General features: G+C 34.0%; 1 protein-coding gene across 1 annotated transcript in view; it reads left to right on the top strand.

Annotated features, from left to right (window-relative positions):
* LOC133326446 (uncharacterized) overlaps positions 1-15,310 on the top strand; it is a 45,580-nt gene extending 30,270 nt beyond the window's left edge. Inside the window, exons 2-9 of the mRNA XM_061535088.1 lie at positions 7,356-8,154; positions 8,260-9,465; positions 9,526-9,575; positions 11,515-11,961; positions 12,034-12,211; positions 12,567-13,246; positions 14,394-14,636; positions 14,695-15,310. Coding sequence (XP_061391072.1) covers positions 7,356-8,154; positions 8,260-9,465; positions 9,526-9,575; positions 11,515-11,961; positions 12,034-12,211; positions 12,567-13,246; positions 14,394-14,636; positions 14,695-15,310 — 4,219 coding nt within the window. The remainder of the gene's footprint in view (positions 1-7,355; positions 8,155-8,259; positions 9,466-9,525; positions 9,576-11,514; positions 11,962-12,033; positions 12,212-12,566; positions 13,247-14,393; positions 14,637-14,694) is intronic.
* The last annotated feature ends 3,888 nt before the right edge of the window (positions 15,311-19,198 follow it).

Raw genomic sequence — 19,198 nt, 5'->3', positions numbered from 1 at the left:
TCTAATGTAATAGTACGTTTACATTTAACCTGATTTCCTTAACCCTATGGGTTTCCATTGTCAATTCCTTTGCATATATGTCAAAAAAATCCTCATAAAGAAGGTTAACCCGGTACAAAGTTCTAATATATATGCCGTTTAACAGTCGAATATATTGATTTCCATATGTTTGCTTCGATCAGCTGATTGATGTGTGGCCTTATGGCTTTATGATTATGTCATAACAAATTCTAGCTTTAAAATACACTAACCAAGATTCATTAAACAGGTCGTGTAAGATGCGAATATTAAATCAAAATTTAAAGCATTTTGACAGCTCGGGTGAAATCATCTGGCCTTATTGGACGACTTTATTATTGAGCCATGACGGTAACATTTTGCCAAGGAGATGTATCAAAGCAAAAACCTCCATCTGTCAAATGTTTCCTTATAATATTTCACATGGTTGGCAACATTGCACATCGGATTCAAGAAAGGAAATTACGCACTTTGACAGTTAATTGAGTCATCAGCTGCGCTAAATGGACTACCCATGGTGCAATAATAAGGTGATGTATCAAAACAAAAACATTTGTTTTTGTCTCGATCATCTGTCAAAATTTTCCTTATAATATTTCATATGGTTGGTAACACTGCACGTCGGATTCAAGAAAGGAAATTACGCACTTTGACAGTTAATCAAGACATAAGCTGCTCTAAATGGACTATCTATTTATTGTGCCATGCATTTTACTTTCTCCAAAGGGCGTGTTTACACCGAATTGCAGAAAAACACGCTCATTTGACAGATAATAAATAGGAAATTGACAATCCATAATTATGGGTTTTATTAAAAAGAGATTTACATGGCCTAATAATGGCAATTTAATTAAATTTTAGTATTTTTCATAAAATACCCCATACGGTCAAATTTTTTGTTTACCTTTGCATAAAATTAAGTGAAAATTGAAAGCATTTTGACAGCTCGTGCGAAATCATCTGTTCTTATTGGATGATCTTATTATTGCGCCATTTTACTTTCGCCAAAGGTCGTGTTTACACCGAATTGCAGAAAAACACGCCCTCATTTATTTGACAGATAATAATAGGAAATTGACAATCCCAAAAGATGGGGTTTATTAGAAGAGGGTTTACATGTCGAATTAATTACATTTTAATAATTTAAATAATAATAATTACATTTTCTAATAAGTAATGTCAATTTAGCGATTTTTTACAATATGGAAAACTAATTAAAATTTTTGTATGTAATTAATTTTTTATAAAAATTATTTTTTTAATATTTTTTTATAAAAATTATTTTTTTAATATTTTTTTATAAAAATTATTTTTTTATAACTTTTTTATTATAAAAATTATTTTTTTATAATTTTTTATTATAAAAATATTTTTTTTAATAAAATTATTATTTAAAATTTTTTTTTTTTAATTTTGCTTTTTATAAAAATTAATTTTTTGTAAAAATTATTTTTTATAAAAATTATTTTTTTGTAAAAGTTATTTTTTATAAAAATTATTTTTTTTATAAAAATTATTTTTTATAAAAATTATTTTTTTTATAAAAATTATTTTTTATAAAAATTATTTTTTTTTATAAAAATTATTTTTTATAAAAATTATTTTTTTTATAAAAATTGTTTTTTTTTTTTAATTTAAAGAAAATATTCTAAATTTCTCCCCGTGTATATTTTTTCAGCTAAGTATTGAATGTTGTTATTTAACATTGTAGAGCATCCGAACGGCGTTGTTATTTTTTTTATTAAATTTTATTGTTGTTGTTAGTGTATTTAAAAAAATGCGTAAATATACTGCTCAGTTTAGTTTGTTTTCTCGATGTTGTTGTTGTTTTTTTTAGTTAATGTTAGCAAATGACGATTTGTATTTGTGTCGGTATGTCTGTCTGTCTGTGTGTGTGTGTCTGAGTCTATTTGAGTTTTTCATCAAAGCCAAATAACAAAAAAAAAACTATTGACTGCAGACAATATTGTTGTTGTCGATTGTTGATGTTGTTATTTTTGTTATTGTTTTCGAACATTAATGTTTGCCCCCATTGCCGCCGTGCCGAACCGCGCCGCTTTGCTTTGCTCTATTCTGCCCATCGGTAGATAGTGTATTTCAAATGAAGTGTGTGTGCGAGAGTGTGTGTATGTAGGTTTTTTAAGTGATGTTTGTATTTAGTTTTTGGCGTTGTTGTTGTGTTTCTTAACAAAATGCGAAGCGTCGCGTCGCGTCACTACACAACTGCTACAGCGTACGAAACGAAGAAAACCGAAAACGTTCTAATTGTTTTTCAGTTCAGTTGACAATTTGACTTTAAGTTAGTGCTTCGCATGCCATAGCAGCGGGGCCGATAATATTTTTTTGTTACGGTCGGTCGGTTGATTGATTCGTTCGTTCGGTTTGTTCGTTCTTTCGAGTCGCCTCGTGTTGTGTTTTGCGCGTTGCGTTGTTATTTTTTTTAATGGTGGACGCTAAAAAAATAAACAGAATAAAAAAATCAAAGTAGAATGGAATAAAAAAAAAAAACGTAAAACAAAAAAGAAAAAAAAAAATAGAAAATTTTAAAATAAAAGATTTTCATTTAAAAATAAAACAACATGGTGTGTATTCGCTTTTATGTGTTCAAATACTTAGTGATTTTTTGTAGATACAAATAATGTTTTAATTTTCTTCAAAAAAAAAATCAACTATTTCATACATAACTACAACAACAACAGATATGTGATATTATTCTAGTAGATATGTTCGAACGTTTGTAGTAGTTTCAGTTTTGCTGGTACTTGAGAATAGTGCGACCACCACCAACACCACCACCTTTAAATTTTTTTTTCAACATTTTTTTTTTTTTTGAAATTTCTTTGCCTCTATAGTGTGTGTTTGTTATATAAACAATAAAAAAAGAAATAGTGTGCATATTTTATCGTTATGTTAAATTAATTGATTGATAAAAATAATAAAACAATAACAACAACATCGTCATCGTCATCCTCCTCATCGCCAAAAGAGAAAGGAATATTTTCCTCAAATAATTTTTTTCTAGTAAGTAAAGTAATAATTAAACGAAATTTTTCGTTTGTCAACAAAAATCTACTCGACTTGTTATGGAGGTGGTGGGGGTAAGGGGGACGAAATGACAACCACATGACATTTTGGTGTATTCAAAAAAAAAAAAAAAAAAAAACAAAGCAAATCAAATCGAATAAATCTGATGTGAAATATTAAATAAGTGATTTTTGTAAATATTGTTTTAAAAAATTGTGTCTTAAAAATAATTAAAATAAAATTACATGTGCTTACTGATTATATAATTAATGTTTTATGCACAAAAAATAATTATTTTTCCATTCATAATTATTAAATTAAAATTCACTGAGAAAAAAATCGCTAAATTGGCATTACTTAATATAAAGTTTACATGTTGTGTACTAAAAAAAAACAAATTAAAAATAATAATAAATATTAAATATCTAAACTTTGTTGATTTTTGTTTTGAAAAATTGTGTTAAAAATAATTACAATTAAATTACATGTGATTACTGATTATATAATTAATGATTTATATTAAAAAAAAAATAATTATTTTTCCATTCATGAATTATTAAATTAAAATTCACTGAGAAAAAAATCGCTAAATTGGCATTACTTAATATAAAGTTTACTTGTTGTGTATTATGAGGATTTATTTAACACAAATTCAATGGAATTGACAATTTAAACCCACTTGGTTAACGAAATTCGGTACAATGTAAACATACTAATAATATGAAATATCTGAATGTTGGTGATTTTTTTTGAGAACTTGTCTTTAAATTAATTAAAATTAAATTACATGTGATTACTGATTATATAATCAATATTTTATATATAAAAAATAAATATTTGTCCATTCGTGAATTATTAAATTAAATTCCACTGAGAAAAAAATCGCTAAATTGACATTACTTAATATAAAGTTTATTATGGGGATTTGTTTGACATAACTACAATGGAATTGACAATTTAAACCAACTGGGTTAACGAAATCTGGTACAATGTAAACGTACTATGATATGAAATATCTAAATTTTGCTGATTTTTTTTTTTTTTTAAGAAATTGTCTTTAAAATAATTTAAAAAAAATTATGTGTGATTACTCATTTTATAATTAATGATTTATATTAAAAAACAATAATTTTTCTTTTCATTCAGGATTATAAAAAGAAAATCCATGCGAAAAAATCACTAAATTGGCATTACTTAATATAATGTTTACATGTGTAAATAGTAAATAAAATGTGAGGCATACTTTTGTATGTTTATTATTTACATTTTAAGGAAACACAATTAGTGAATTAAAGTGCCGTGTGTAAACACGTCATTAGCTGAATTAGAATGTGCAATTTCTTACTACCAATGTCAATCGTCATACTTACAGTTTTATGAAATTTATTTTTCATTTTATTTGCAATTGATATATGAGTTACAAATTAAACAGGGTTGCCATCCATAATTATACCCCATGCGTTTTTATGCGATTATGTCAAAATTGAAAGCATTTTGACAGCTCGGGTGAAATCATCTGGCCTTTTCGGACGACCTTATTATTAGGGCATGACGCTAACCATTTTAATTTCGCCAAAGGCGTGTTTACACCGGACTAGAATGTGCAATTTTTCATTATGATATCGGAAAAATAATAAAAAATTAGTACAGGAATAGACCAAATATTAAACCGTTATTGGTGTACAACTTTCAATACTGTCAATTTAGCAATTTTTCTCAACAAATGAATGATGCGAATATAGTGTCTTCTGTTCTGTTCTATTGAAAATTTATCGATTTATAGTCCACATTTTGCATGTCCACCATTCATCAGACATCCACGTTAATATTCAGGCTTGTTGGTGGACAGTCAATAAAAAAGGCTGACAGCCAAAACTAATAGTGTATACTCGCCTTAAATAAAATACAGTGTAGTAGTACGTTTACATTTAATCGTATTTCGTATTCGGTTTCAATTGTCAATTCCTTTGTATATATGTCAAATATATAAAGTAGGTTAATCCGGTAAAAAGTTGTTATGTATATGCCGTTTAGGTTGCATTTTTTCTTACATTTTTCAAATTAAACCTAGCCTTTTATATACAATATTATATTAAAACTACTTTCCAGTAAATATAGTGAAATAAAAGTTTTTTATTGCTGAGAACAATTTTTAAACGTCATTCCTCTTTGATTTTTTTTTAATAAAAAACTTGTTCTATTCCATAATACATCTCCATAATAGTAATTTAATACCAGTCCTCAATTTTCTAACACGTGAGTTAAAAAAGTTTGTGTTAGGTCTTTAAGAGATTGTGAAAGTGAAATTATTTTGTCGATAAGATATCAAGGGGCATTTGAACAAATTTTAAATGAATATTAATAAAATTAATGAGCAAAGTAACATCGAAAACAATTGATATTTTATAATTTCAACAAATAAATTTTAATAGAATTAAGCAATGAATTGGTATTTTTCGATTTCTAGATCCCTATAGCAAATGCTGCCAAAATTTGTCACTTATTTAAAGAAAATTGCTAACCTTAATGTACGTTTTCATTGTACCGGATTAATTAATGTTCCAAAGTTAATTTCTGGGAGACCAGCTGGATATCAGCAAACTCTCAAGTTTGCTGTAAAAATCCATTATTGTGAATTGACTTCCTTTATACGAAACGTAAACAAAGTCCAAATTTTTGACATTAGACCTAAGAAAAACAGCTGATTTCACTAGCTGTGTAACTTTATTAAAAGATCTTGCATTTGTCCATTATTTTGGAATCAGTGGGTTTCAATTATCAATTCCTTTGCATATATGTCAAATAAATCCTCATAAATAGGTTAACCCGGTAAAAAGTTCTAATGTATATGCCATTATTTACTGATTTAGGAATTGTCTTTGATATTATTTAATAATTAAAATACCATTCCACTATTTTTCAAAACGTGAGCTCAACAAAAATGTTGTGTTACATCTTCAAAAGATTTTTTTAAAAATTCTTTTGTGAAATTCTTGTGGGCATTTAAAAGTACCATTTAACCGGATTTCGTTAACCCAGTGGGTTTCAATTGTCATATCCTTTGCATATATGTCAAATAAATCCTCATAAAGAAGGTTAACCCGGTAAAAAGTTCTAATGTACAAGGAGTTTAAGTAACTTACTTTTTTACTTTATCAGAGCGTATAACATATTTTACGTCACAATAACTATAAAATAGTTGAAAGGCGTTGTTGTAGATATGTTTTTTCTATTACATATCTGGTTATAGATAAAGTTGGGTAAATATATTTATTTATTTTTTTTTTTAATTCAATATTTTTTAAATTAGAAATTGTAAAAGTTGCAAAAATACCTTATATTTGATTGGGGTAATATGGTTAACAATACTAGACTCATATAAGGTCAGTTTGTAAATTCAGCTGATTATTAAATCAGCTGACTAATAAAACAGCTGACTACTAAAACAGCTGACTTTTAAAAGAAAACTAAAAAAATCGTTTATAGTAGATTGTTGTAGGTCCTGAAACATAATCTATATGTATTTTAAAAGCTTGAAATATATAACCTAAAAATTATTATTATCATCATCAAAATTTCGTAAAAAAATAAAATAAAAATTTTAAAAATAAAAAAAGTGTAATATGTCGTAATATTATAAAAGCTGACTATTAAACCAGCTGACTCATGGAATAATTACAGAAGGTAGTCTAATTTGAGAATTTGATCATGGCAATCCTTTTTAATTTGGAACGCATCTATCAATTTTAAATAATAGGAAAAATAAATTCTATAAAATTTTATGTATGACGACAATTGTCATATTTTCAATAAATAAAACAAAATATATTTTCTAAAGCTAAACATTGCTCTCAAGATTTAACTATAGTTGTTGCATCTTATATTTAGAAGCTTTAGAGGCGGTGAATTAAAAAATATTTATAAATATTTTTTATGCATACATTTCGAAGGAAGATCTTTTCATTTGAATTTTGAAAGCTGAATACTGTCAAAGGCTCAGATTTATGAAATAATTGGAAACATATGATTGCAGGAGACTACCTTGTATAATAATGCCATGCAGCTGACTATGAAACCAGCTGACTATCAAAAGAAAAAACTTAAACTAAATAATATTTGTATTTTATATTATATTATTTTTAATACAAATTATTTTATATTATAAAATAAGTATATTTATGTATTACTGTACTTCTTAAGTATTCCAAATTACATACATATGTATGAATATATTTTCGTTTTCGTTTTACCTACCTGATAATCAATAACTAACCATACATTCTTTTCTTTTTTCTCTTCTCCTTTTTTTGCAGAATGTCGCCAGACAATCCCACACAAATATTGACGTCTCATGATTTGAGCCAATTTCGTACCTTACAACAAACAGTGACACAGGCCACTGTCGTTGCTGCAGCCGCTGCGGCAACAAATAGTTTAAGAGCCGTTGCTGCAACCGGAACAAATATTAATCAAATACATCATCATCAGCAGCAACAGCAGCACCAACCACAACAACAACAAACTCCAACATCATCATCATCGTCGTCAACGATAAATATCACAACAGCCGGAACAGTAAGCACAAATAATTTGAGTAGTCTATTGGCGGCGGCCTCAAAGGTCTCCCAACAACAGCAGCAGCATCATCAGTTTTTCAACCCAGCAACGTCGACAGCATTTAATGCAGCAACAACAATGCCGGCCACATCAAAATATGTCCTTTTGCAACAAAATCGTAATGGCCAATTTACGGCCTATGATGGTGGCAGTGCAGCGGCAGCAAATAATGGCAACAACAGCAGCAATGGCAATATTGTGCTATTGGCAGCGGAGCCATTTGAGCCAGCCACACAAGAACATCATCATCAAACAACTAGTAGTCCCCATCATCACCTGCAGCAGCACTCAAGTCAGAATCAGCATCATCCTGCAACAGCATCAACAACAACAAATGACAATGATGAAGAATTACATTCATTAGCCTGGTTGAATAATTCTAATTTAATTAAGGAAATCGTAACCACAACAACAACGCCTTCAAGTAGTAGTAGTACTGCAACAACAACAAATCCTGCAATCACATCATCATCATCCTCTGCCTCAGCCTCAACAGTTGCCAAGCAACAACAACAGCGTTCCTTTTTCACCACCACCACCCACAACAACAACAACAATATATGCATTGTCAATGCCGCCAATGCCCATGATTTAATTGAGGAATTGCCTCATCATGTGGCCGGCGAGGAACAAGTCATAGCCACAAACATCTCGCCCAATTCCACGGCCGGTATTGCTGCGGAACTGCCAGCCGAAACCCAAATCACCACACTGAGTGTCAGTGATTTCCAGCAGCAGTTTAAACGTTTTAGTGCCGCCGATTTAAAGGATTTAAAATCGCATACGATCTATGGTAACATTGCGGCATTGGGTGCCACAACAACGGTACATGTGGGCCCCAGTGGCACCACCACTGTGGTGGAGTACAAAGCTGGTACGAATTTCATACCCAGCCGCCAGTTAATTGGCGGCGGCAACACAACAACAAGTGGAGGTGGTGGTGGTAGTGGCGGCCTGGTTGCCACTAATCTAAGCAATAACAATAATCATCAATATCATGCTACTTTTGTGCCTTCTTCTTCATCATCGTCGTCTTCTACCACATCCGGAGTGGGATCCAGTGCCGGAACTCCTTTAATAGTTACCAGCAATGCTGGTGGTAGTGGTTCCAAGCAATTAAATTTACCCAGTACTACTTCAATTGTTGCCAATGGCAACAGCAATACCACAACAACAACAATTTATCAAGGTCATAAACAACAAACTAACAATACAACAACACCCTCCTCCTCCACAAGCAGTACCACCACCAGCAGCAGTAGCAGCAGTAGCACAACCCATCATCCCCATAAAAAGTATTTAAGAGAGAAAATGAATGTTTTAGATCAAGGAGGTGGTGGTGGTGCTGGTAACAACTCTTCCTCTTCTTCATCACCTGCTGCATACTCGTCTTCGTCAAATAGTACAAGCACCAATACCACAACAATGGCTAATGTTACATCCAGCTCCTCCTCGTCGGCTGTGGGTTCTACCATTACCGTGGTCTCATCCCCAGCATCATCCAATACCTCCTTGTCATCCTCCTTGTCAACAGCAGCTATTAATGGCGGCAACAGTCCACCATTAAGTAAAACCTCTTATTTTACCCTAAGTGGTTCTTCGACACCCATAGCTCTCAACTACAGTAGCTCAAATTCATCGACAGCAGCCGCAGCAGCAGCTGCTGGTGCATCAGCATCATTTATAGCGGTTTCTTCGACAAATTCTTCATCATCGGCCGTATCACCAAACTCCTCGGGAATATGTACCACAACGGGTATACCGCCGGGTTATACATTAGTCAGTCATCCGGCATTGTCATTGGCGGCAACACCATTAACGATTACAACCACCACCAACAACAGCAGCAGCAGCAGCGGTAGCAATAACAACAACAATACATCCCATCATCAGCAGCAACAACAACATATTGTGGTGTAAGTATAAAAATAAATCCATATCGATTAAAAACTTTTGAAGGGTGAAAAAATATCGGAACCCTCCTTAAATTAGTTATGAATAGATATTTTGCAAGGACATGTAGGGGTATTTTTTTTTCTTAGTCAATGGGGGCACAAAATGTCAAGTAATAATTTATACGGTTGGAAAAACAAGTCCATAATTCTTAAAATTCGAAAAATCGGAAGCTACCCTTATATGGAGAACATACATCAAGTTGGATCGGTATAGATAATTGAGGGCAATGAGATTTTCTACGCAATCAGAAAACAGAATATAAAATTAACAACATTTCGAATGCAAAATTCGTCCACAATCCTTAAAATATCGAAAAATCGGAAGATAGCCTCACGTAGAGGATATTTCTTAAGGTGGACTGACTTAGGAACATTTTGCTGGGGAGATTTTCAATTCAATTTGAACGCAGAATATTAAATTACAGCCAATTCGGTTGAAAAAATTGTTCAAAATTCCTTAAATACCGAAAATCCGAAGGTACCTATATAAGGGGGATATACCTGAAGGTGCACCGATTTACATAATTTTTGGTAGGGAGGTTTTCCACCTAATACTAACCCAAAATATCAAATTTCAACCAATTCGTTTGGGAAACAAGCCCAAAAGTCTTGAAAAATCAAAAATCGGAACGCCGGTAACATGGGAAATGTCCCTAAAACTGCCCCGATTTAGATAATTTTTGGTATGGAGATGATCTATATTATCAGAAACCAGAATATCGAATTACAGGCAATTCTTTTAAGAAACGAGGCCAAGAGTCTTTAAAATCGGAAGGTTCCGTTACATGGGAAATGTTCCTAAATGTGGACCAATTTAGATAATTCTTGGTATGAAGATTCTCTACCTCATGATAGCTCAAAATAAAAAATTACAGCCAATTCATTTAAAAAACAAGTCCTAAAGCGTTAAAACATCGAAATCGAAAGGTACCGCTACATGGCAAATGGCCTAGATGTGGACCGATTTAGATAATTTTTGGTATGGAGATTCTCTACCTCATGATAGCCCAAAACATCGAAGTACAGCCAATTCGTTTGGGAAACAAGGCCAAAAGCCTTAAAATACTGAAATTCGGAGGATACGTTTACATTGGGGATATACCGAAAAGCGCACTGGCTTTGAAAAGTTTTGGTATGGAGATTTTCTATGTAATCAAAAACCAGAATGTGAAATTAGGGTCGACTCTTTTTGAAAACAAGACAAAAAGTCTTATAAACCGAAAATCGGAAGGTCCCGTTACATCGAAAATGTACCTAAAAGTTCGCCAATTTAAATAATTTTGGTGTGGAGATTCTCCGTTGCATGGAAAGTATACCTAAAAGTACACCGATTTAAAAAAATGTAACATACCCCATTCGGTATGATGCTGCAAAGCTGTAGCTATATCTGTACCTGATCCGAGTCCAATGAAACTTAACACTCGTTATTCCAGACTCGATTCAATACGCTACGCAAATTTTCGTGTAAATCGGACAAATATTGGGAGTTTGTTTCATCATTTACGTAATATCGGACGATAATACATATGGGAGCTATATCGAAATCTGAAGCGATTTCAATAAAACTTAACACACTTCATTCTAGACTCAATTCAATACGCTGTGCAAAATTTCGTGTCAATCGGACAAGAATTGAGAGTTTAGTGCGTCATTTATGTAAAATCGGACGATAATATATATGAGAGCCAGGGACGTACGCAGGGGGGGAACCCGGGGGGCCCGGGCCCCCCCGAAATGAATTTTTTCCACTGTAAATTTATGTTTACAACCGCGAATTTTTCATTTTGTACTGCCGGGTTCGTCCTTGGCCGAAATACTACATAGGACATATTTTAATAATATTTAATTAAAGTTTTTTTATTCGTTTCTAACCTATAATTTTCTTCTTTTCTTATTCCAGTTCCTCGCCAAATTTAATGGTTTCACCTGAAACGCAAACGCAACCTCAACACACAACCAAAGAATATTATAATTTAAGTACACCTCAACAGTTACAACAACATTTGCAACAACAGCAACAACAACAAGCAATACGTAGCCCTACCTCCTATTCAAGTTATGACAATGATTCTCTAAAAGATTTCGAAATATCCAATAGCAATTCAAATATTTCAAGCCAAAGAATAAATGGTTCAACGCCACAATTACATCAGCAGCAACAAGCACCCTTAACACCAAAATCATCCTCTTCCAGCTCTTTAACAATTAACACAAACAGTTCGAGTAACAACAACAACAGCAGCAGCAACAACAACATGGTTACAACACCACAAAAACAAAAACATGCCAATAAAGTGCCATACGATCCATTGGTACACACACACAATAAGCCACCATATAGTTTTAGGTAAGGAACGAGCATCCTGACAATGTGTCCGCAGGATTTTTAATAATTTTTTTCCAATGTTCTTTTTTTTAGTTCCTTAATATTCATGGCCATTGAGGGTTCCGAAGAAAAGGCCTTACCCGTAAAGGAAATCTATGCCTGGATTGTTCAACATTTTCCCTATTTTAAGACCGCACCCACTGGCTGGAAGAATAGCGTACGCCATAATCTATCATTGAACAAAAGTTTTGTTAAGGTGGAAAAGGCACCGGTAAGTACAGAGGGGTATTAATATCATACCAAAATCATCGATTCCTAAGCTCTTTATAAAGACTAATTGGGCTGTATAGAGACCACCGGGCTTTATAAAGATCAATTGGGCTGTATAGAGACCACCGGGCTTTATACAGACCAATTGGGCCGTATAGAGACCACCGGGCTTTATACAGACCAATTGGGCTGTATAGAGACCACCGGGCTTTATACAGAACAATTGGGCTGTATAGAGACCATAGACCAATTGGGCTGTATAGAAACCATAGGGCTGCATAGAGATTTTACGATTTTCCCTCCTCTTATATTTTTATATTTACACATGTCTTCTTCTTGTTTTTTACTTCTTTCAGAACATGGGCAAAGGTTCCTTATGGCGTGTCGAACAAATGCAACGTCAAAATCTAATACAAGCCCTAAATCGTTCACCATTCTTTCAAAACTCCTCAGCGGATAAGATCAATTTGAAGAGTCCTGGCGGTACAATGATGTTGCCATCAAATGGCTCTGGTGGCTACGATCTGGTTCTTGATGGCTCGAAATCATCGAATGGCGGCGGCGGCGGCGGATCAACATCCCATATTAATTCACGTTTCGATCCAAATCTATTTCCAAATTTATCGAAAGCTTTTAAAGATATCAGTGATGTGGTACCCGATGTACCCGATGATGAATATCCGTCCGATTATAGTACAACAACCAAAGGGAATAATATATTTAATGCTACTAATCTATCCTCAACACCACATAAAAATAATCCGAACAATGGTTATATCTATCAGAATGTAAACAGTCCCATAAATGTTCCAAATGGAAATAATGCTATCGGCATTGGAGGAGCGGAACATAGTAATACCTGCCAAACAAATAATCATAATTCATCATCGTTAATGGGTACATTTAGCAATTATGAGAGTATCGAACGTCTGGCCCGTGACTGTGGGGCGGAGAGTATAGATGATGTTAATGCCGCCACCGCAATGTTGGCCTTAAAACACGGACCAAAAGTTTTTGAGGAGACCTTTCAAAATGGGTGAGTTTCCGATGCTCTTCTTTCGCTTTTTATATAAAAATAGACAAATGGGCTTTATAAAGACCTCAGAGGGCTCTATACAGGCCAATTGAGCTGTATAGAGACCACCGGGCTTTATACAGCCCAAATGTTCTTTATAAAAACCGATGGTCTCCATGTATAAAGACCTTTGGTCTCTATACCGGCCAATTGGCTGTATAAAGACCTTTGGTCTCTATACCGGCCAATTGGCTGTATAAAGACATTTGGTCTCTATACCGGCCAATTGGCCAGTATAAAGACCGAGGGTCTCTATACCGGCCAATTGGCCTGTATAAAGACCCTTGGTCTCTATACCGGCCAATTGGCCTGTATAAAGACCCTTGGTCTCTATACCGGCCAATTGGCCTGTATAAAGACCCTTGGTCTCTATACCGGCCAATTGGCCTGTATAAAGACCTTTGGTCTCTATACCGGCCATTTGGCCTGCATAAAGACCTTTGGTCTCTATACCGGCCATTTGGCCTGCATAAAGACCTTTGGTCTCTATACCGGCCATTTGGCCTGCATAAAGACCTTTGGTCTCTCTACCGGCCAATTGGCCTTTATAAAGACCGATGGTCTCTATACCGGCCAATTGGCCTTTATAAAGACCGATGGTCTCAATACCGGCCAATTGGCCTTTATAAAGACCGATGGTCTCAATACCGGCCAATTGGCCTTTATAAAGACCGATGGTCTCAATACCGGCCAATTGGCCTTTATAAAGACCGATGGTCTCAATACCGGCCAATTGGCCTTTATAAAGACCGATGGTCTCTATACCGGCCAATTGGCCTTTATAAAGACCGATGGTCTCTATACCGGCCAATTGGCCTGTATAAAGACCATTGGTCTCTATACCGGCCAATTGGCCTGTATAAAGACCATTGGTCTCTATACCGGCCAATTGGCCTGTATAAAGACCTTTGGTCTCTATACCGGCCAATTGGCCTGTATAAAGACCTTTGGTCTCTATACCGGCCAATTGGCCTGTATAAAGACCTTTGGTCTCTATACCGGCCAATTGGCCTTTATAAAGACCGGTGGTCTCTATACCGGCCAATTGATGAACAATAATTGAAATTTGTAATATTTTTTTAATAAAAAAATATTTATTGGTTTTTAGAGCCCCTGTTATCACATCTTCCCCCAGTGAAGATCACACCTATTCCGCCGGTGGTGCTGCTGGTACTGGTGGTAGTAGCGGCACCGGCAGTGGTGCCTCAACACCGCTAATAAATGGCGGCGGTTCAGCACTAATCTTAAATGGTAATGGCCATTTGACGCAATCCCACAATCAAGGCTGTGCCGCTGATAATCAAAGCAATTGTGCATCTTCGGATGCGGCCTATGAGAGTAGCGAAGAAAGGTAATTTAATAAATTTTCATATTTTAAATAAATTATTAATTTTTTATTTTTATTTTAGCCACAACATAACACCCGAAGAATTGGAAGATCAACAACGCCATCGCGATGGTGTAGATGCCTTACTTTCACTTTCTTTATCCTCAGGTATTGATACTAGTTCTACAACCACCAATAGTCAAAACTCCAGTCTTAGCTCTAACTCACCGATTAAAAGACCACCTTCGACCACTGTGGAGGAGGAACACCACATATCCATTCATATGGATAGAGACAACAACAACAGCAGCAGTAGTAGTAATTATCTTAATCAGCATCAGACTTTGCAACAACAGGCCCACAATATGAGCAAAATGGCCTTGCTTAGTACGGCGGCAGCCAATTTGGCCTATGTCAGTGTTAATAATAATAGTGGTAACCGACTTAATAATAATTCCTCATCATCGGCATCCCTGTTGGATGAAGGCTATAATACCCAAAGTTATTTTGGTTCCTCCACAACAAATGCCAATGGCTCCGGTGGCGGCGGAATTAATCATCACACCCACTATGGTGGTGGTAATCACAATCAGCACCATCATAGCCTACACCATGGCCTAACCACCACCAGTCGCAAACCCAAATCCTTGAAAAGTTTACGTACCAAAATCAAGCGTAAGGCCACCTGGATGAGATGAACTTGGTAAGAGAAGTAAGGGGAGGGAAGCTGGGAGCAATTGAAAATATTTATAAAGAAGAAAAAAAAAAATAACAACACTAAATAAATTATCTAGGGAAATAAAAAATAGTACATTTTTTTGTTAATCAAATTGTTTGAAAAACATCGTAACTTTATTTTTTTATTTATAAATATTTTCAATTGCCGGAAGAGATATTAGCTGCCTTGTTTTTTATTAATTATTATTATATTATAATTCATACGCGTTTTATATATAAGTTGCAATTTGTTTTTATTTTTTTAAATTTTGTAATTTAAGCAACCATGTTATTAATACTTCCCTGTTTTATCCAAACTTCCAAAAAACAAACAAAACAAAACTTTAAGCAAATTTATTAAAAAAAAACTAACTTTATAAACAAAAATTAAATATATATACACATAAATAATAATATTATTATATACATTTAAAACTTTAAATAGATAATCTAGTGAAAAATATCATCTAAATCAAATTAATTCTATATACACATATTAAAAAAAAAAAACTAAAACAAAAACAAAAAACCTTGTTAAACAATAATGTTATCACAAAAAAATGATGTTTAGTCAATAAGTGTTTGCTCTATATTATTGTTTTACATATACATATATATATTATAAATATATTTATATAATGTTTTAACTTTCATTTGCTCTATTTTCTTTTAGTTAAATGCTATTACGTTTTCAACAAACATTTTTTTCTCGTTGTTGCTTTATTAGTTTACAAACTAACTTTATAAAAGAAAAACAAACAAACAAAAAAAGCCACAACAAAGCCTATATTTGTTATTAAACAATAAAAAAACAAACAAAAACAAAAAACCCCATTAACATAAATTCAAATATTTTTTTTTTAGTGAAAGAAAAAACAAAACATAACGTGTTAAAAACGCATTATTATTATCATTTGAAAACAAACAAATATATATATAACAAAAATAGATTCTCGTCTATATATAAAGCATAGTATCTAAAAATATATAGCCTAATGTTTAAACAAACTAAAAAAAATATATAAATAAAAATACATCTAGAGCCTTATGTCCAACTAAAACTAAAAAACAACTGTTAAAAAACACCCCAAGACCAAACAAACAAAAATCAAAATGTTTTTTTATATATACATACAAGAGAAAAAAACTAAAGAGAAAATATTATAAGCAAAAAATGGGAACTATAAAAATTACTAGTTTCAATTTAAAAAATATATATATTTAAAAAAAAAAATATAATTTGACACAAGTGCTATAGCCAAAATTATATATTTGTAAAATGTTCCAGTCCATACATAATAAAAGGCCTATTAAAAAGGTATATATTTCAAAAAAAATATGCGGTTATAAACAACAACAAACATTCTTTTTATTTATTTTCAATAATTTTTATGTTCGATACATTGTTTACAATGATGTACTTCACCCCTTCCGTAGCCTACAACTTGCTTACTTAGCTGGCTTGTGACAGAACAATTGTTCCATATGTCGAGCTTAAAAAAAAAAAGATTTCCAAGCGCGTTGGTCTTGTGCGGAACTCATCTAATTTGAAAGACCATGTTCCAAGTTATTTTCTTTTATTTGATCTTTACATCGGATTCGTGGCTTTCCCCTTTTGCGTGAACTCATCACTTGGTTCGCTTTTATATGCCTTTTGTGTGTGGGGGGTATCGCTGCAGCTGCAGCTTGATCCGTCTGACTATGTCAGTATAGCTCATGGTTTATTCGACGGCAACCCATAGATTTTCCGAAGAATTTTTCTCTCAAACACTCCTAAAGCTGCCTCATCTGCTTGCGCAAGTACACATGCTTCAGATGCATACAACAACACAGCACTGGCAATTTCAGCGTCTTGTAGAGCGGGTGTTTGGTCTGGCGAGGGGTGGCCTTGTTTCTAAACTGCTTACATAGACCATAGTAGCATCTGTTGACCAACACTATCCTTCTCCGAATTTCAAAGCTGATGTTAATAGTTTTGTTTATGGCGGTACCGAGGTATATAAAATCGTTAACTACTTCGAAGCTGAAGTTTTCACGTTCTATAGTTAGTCCGAGCCTACTGGACGTCTTGTAGCATACAAATTATTAACATTAATTGACCACTCAATTGAGTCAATGGGAGGAATTTACTCTGCCCTTCTCTCTATTGGATTTAGCCCTAAGTCTATAGGCAATGGACTTGTAGGCCCGGACGGACAATTGCATAGATGGTGTGTGTGTCGTGAAGGCTTTACTGGCCGGAGGGACACTTATTTTGGGTTCCGGGGACAATGCGCTCTCGAATCGAGTTGAAAACATTGCTTAGTTGTGCCATCGTATCGAGTGGGTTTGCTAGGAAGAATCCTCTCTCACTGTCCGAAATGGCAGAAGGATGTTATTGCATCTGTAGCCATTTATGGCTTCGGAGGCAAAGGCCAGTTGATGCACGGATTTCATAGCATTCGCTATTGACAATCTGTTGACTCGTTGGAATGACACCTTGGATGCCATCGCAATAGTGCTTGAAGTCCTGACGGATGCCAGCAGGAACTATCTATTCAACAACACATTATGTTTTGCTTGACTGAAAGCATCCTGGTCTCCTCATGGAGGTGAGGCAATTCGGAGTACATTATTTTGAGTTGTTTGCAAGGATCTCCATTTTGTGTCGCCGCTAAGGAAAGAACTCCAGACTGGGGTAGCATAATTAATTAATAAAATGACCTATGGCCATATATGTCGTTACCAACGTTTCTTTATCGTTGCCCCAGGAGTTGCCAGCCAAACCTTTCAGAACTTGTTTTTAGCTTTCACCTTCTGGAGGTTATCGAAGACCAAAGCCAAGAGTTTTCGGATTATGGACGGTGGGGATGTGCCTACCTTCAATGAAAAAAAAGTTGTTTGGATGCAGAGGGGACTTTCCAGTGCTGCGGTCGTCGTTGTGAACAAGATATATTGCTAAGATCATCCAGGATCTATTAACTGAGGTCAACCAAGATCTATTAAATAGGGTCACCCATTGCACAATAAATAGGTAGTCCATTTAGAACAGCTGATGTCTCGATTAACTGCCAAAATGGGTAATTCCTACTTGAATTCGATGTGCAATGTTGCCAACCATGTGAAAGGAAAAATTTGGCAGAAGATCGAGACAAAAACAAAGGTTTTTGTTTTGATACATCGCCTTAGTATTGCATCATGGGGTCACCCACCTAGCGAAAGTCAGCTGTTTTTTCTCAAGTCTAATGTCAAAATGTTGGACTTTGTTTACATTTTTATAATGGAAAGCAATTTACAATAATGGGGTTTGACAGCAAACTTGAGAGACAGCTGATATACAGCTGGTCTCCCTGGACGACCTTATTTATAGGCCTTGAATATTTTCTGATGTACCGGAAAAGGCAAAATCTATTAATAAGGCAACCATGGCACATTAAATAGGTAGTCCATTTAGAGCAGCTGATGTCTTGATTAACTGTCAAAGTGGGTAATTCCTACTTGAATTCGATGTGCAATGTTGCCAACCATGTGAAATATTATAAGGAAAAAATTGACAGAAGGTCGAGACAAAAACAAATGTTTTTGTTTTGATACATCGCTTTATTATTGCATCATGTTCTACTCTATGCGAAAAAAACCTCTTCTCTATTCTTCTTATAGATCTACAAGAGAGTTTGATTTTTGTAGGAACAGAAAATAGCTTTCGGACTGATCCCGTACTCAAAGTGTAGTAAAGCTTTTAAAATTTATGAAATGTTATAAATGCATTAGCTCGATTTCTTGGCTAAATCGAATCATGTTTAGCTTGACCGATTAATAAGGTCACGGTCAAGTCTAATGTCAAAAATGTTGGCTTTGTTTACGTTTTCATAATGGAAATCAGTTTGCAA

The sequence above is a fragment of the Musca vetustissima genome, unplaced genomic scaffold (genome assembly GCF_032173495.1).
Source record: "Musca vetustissima isolate MV318-11 ecotype Yass unplaced genomic scaffold, APGP_CSIRO_Mvet_v1 utg8610, whole genome shotgun sequence".
In the NCBI taxonomy this organism is placed as follows: domain Eukaryota; kingdom Metazoa; phylum Arthropoda; class Insecta; order Diptera; family Muscidae; genus Musca; species Musca vetustissima.
Note: the sequence above shows the minus strand (reverse complement) of the source record. Positions and strands in the feature narration are given on the sequence as shown.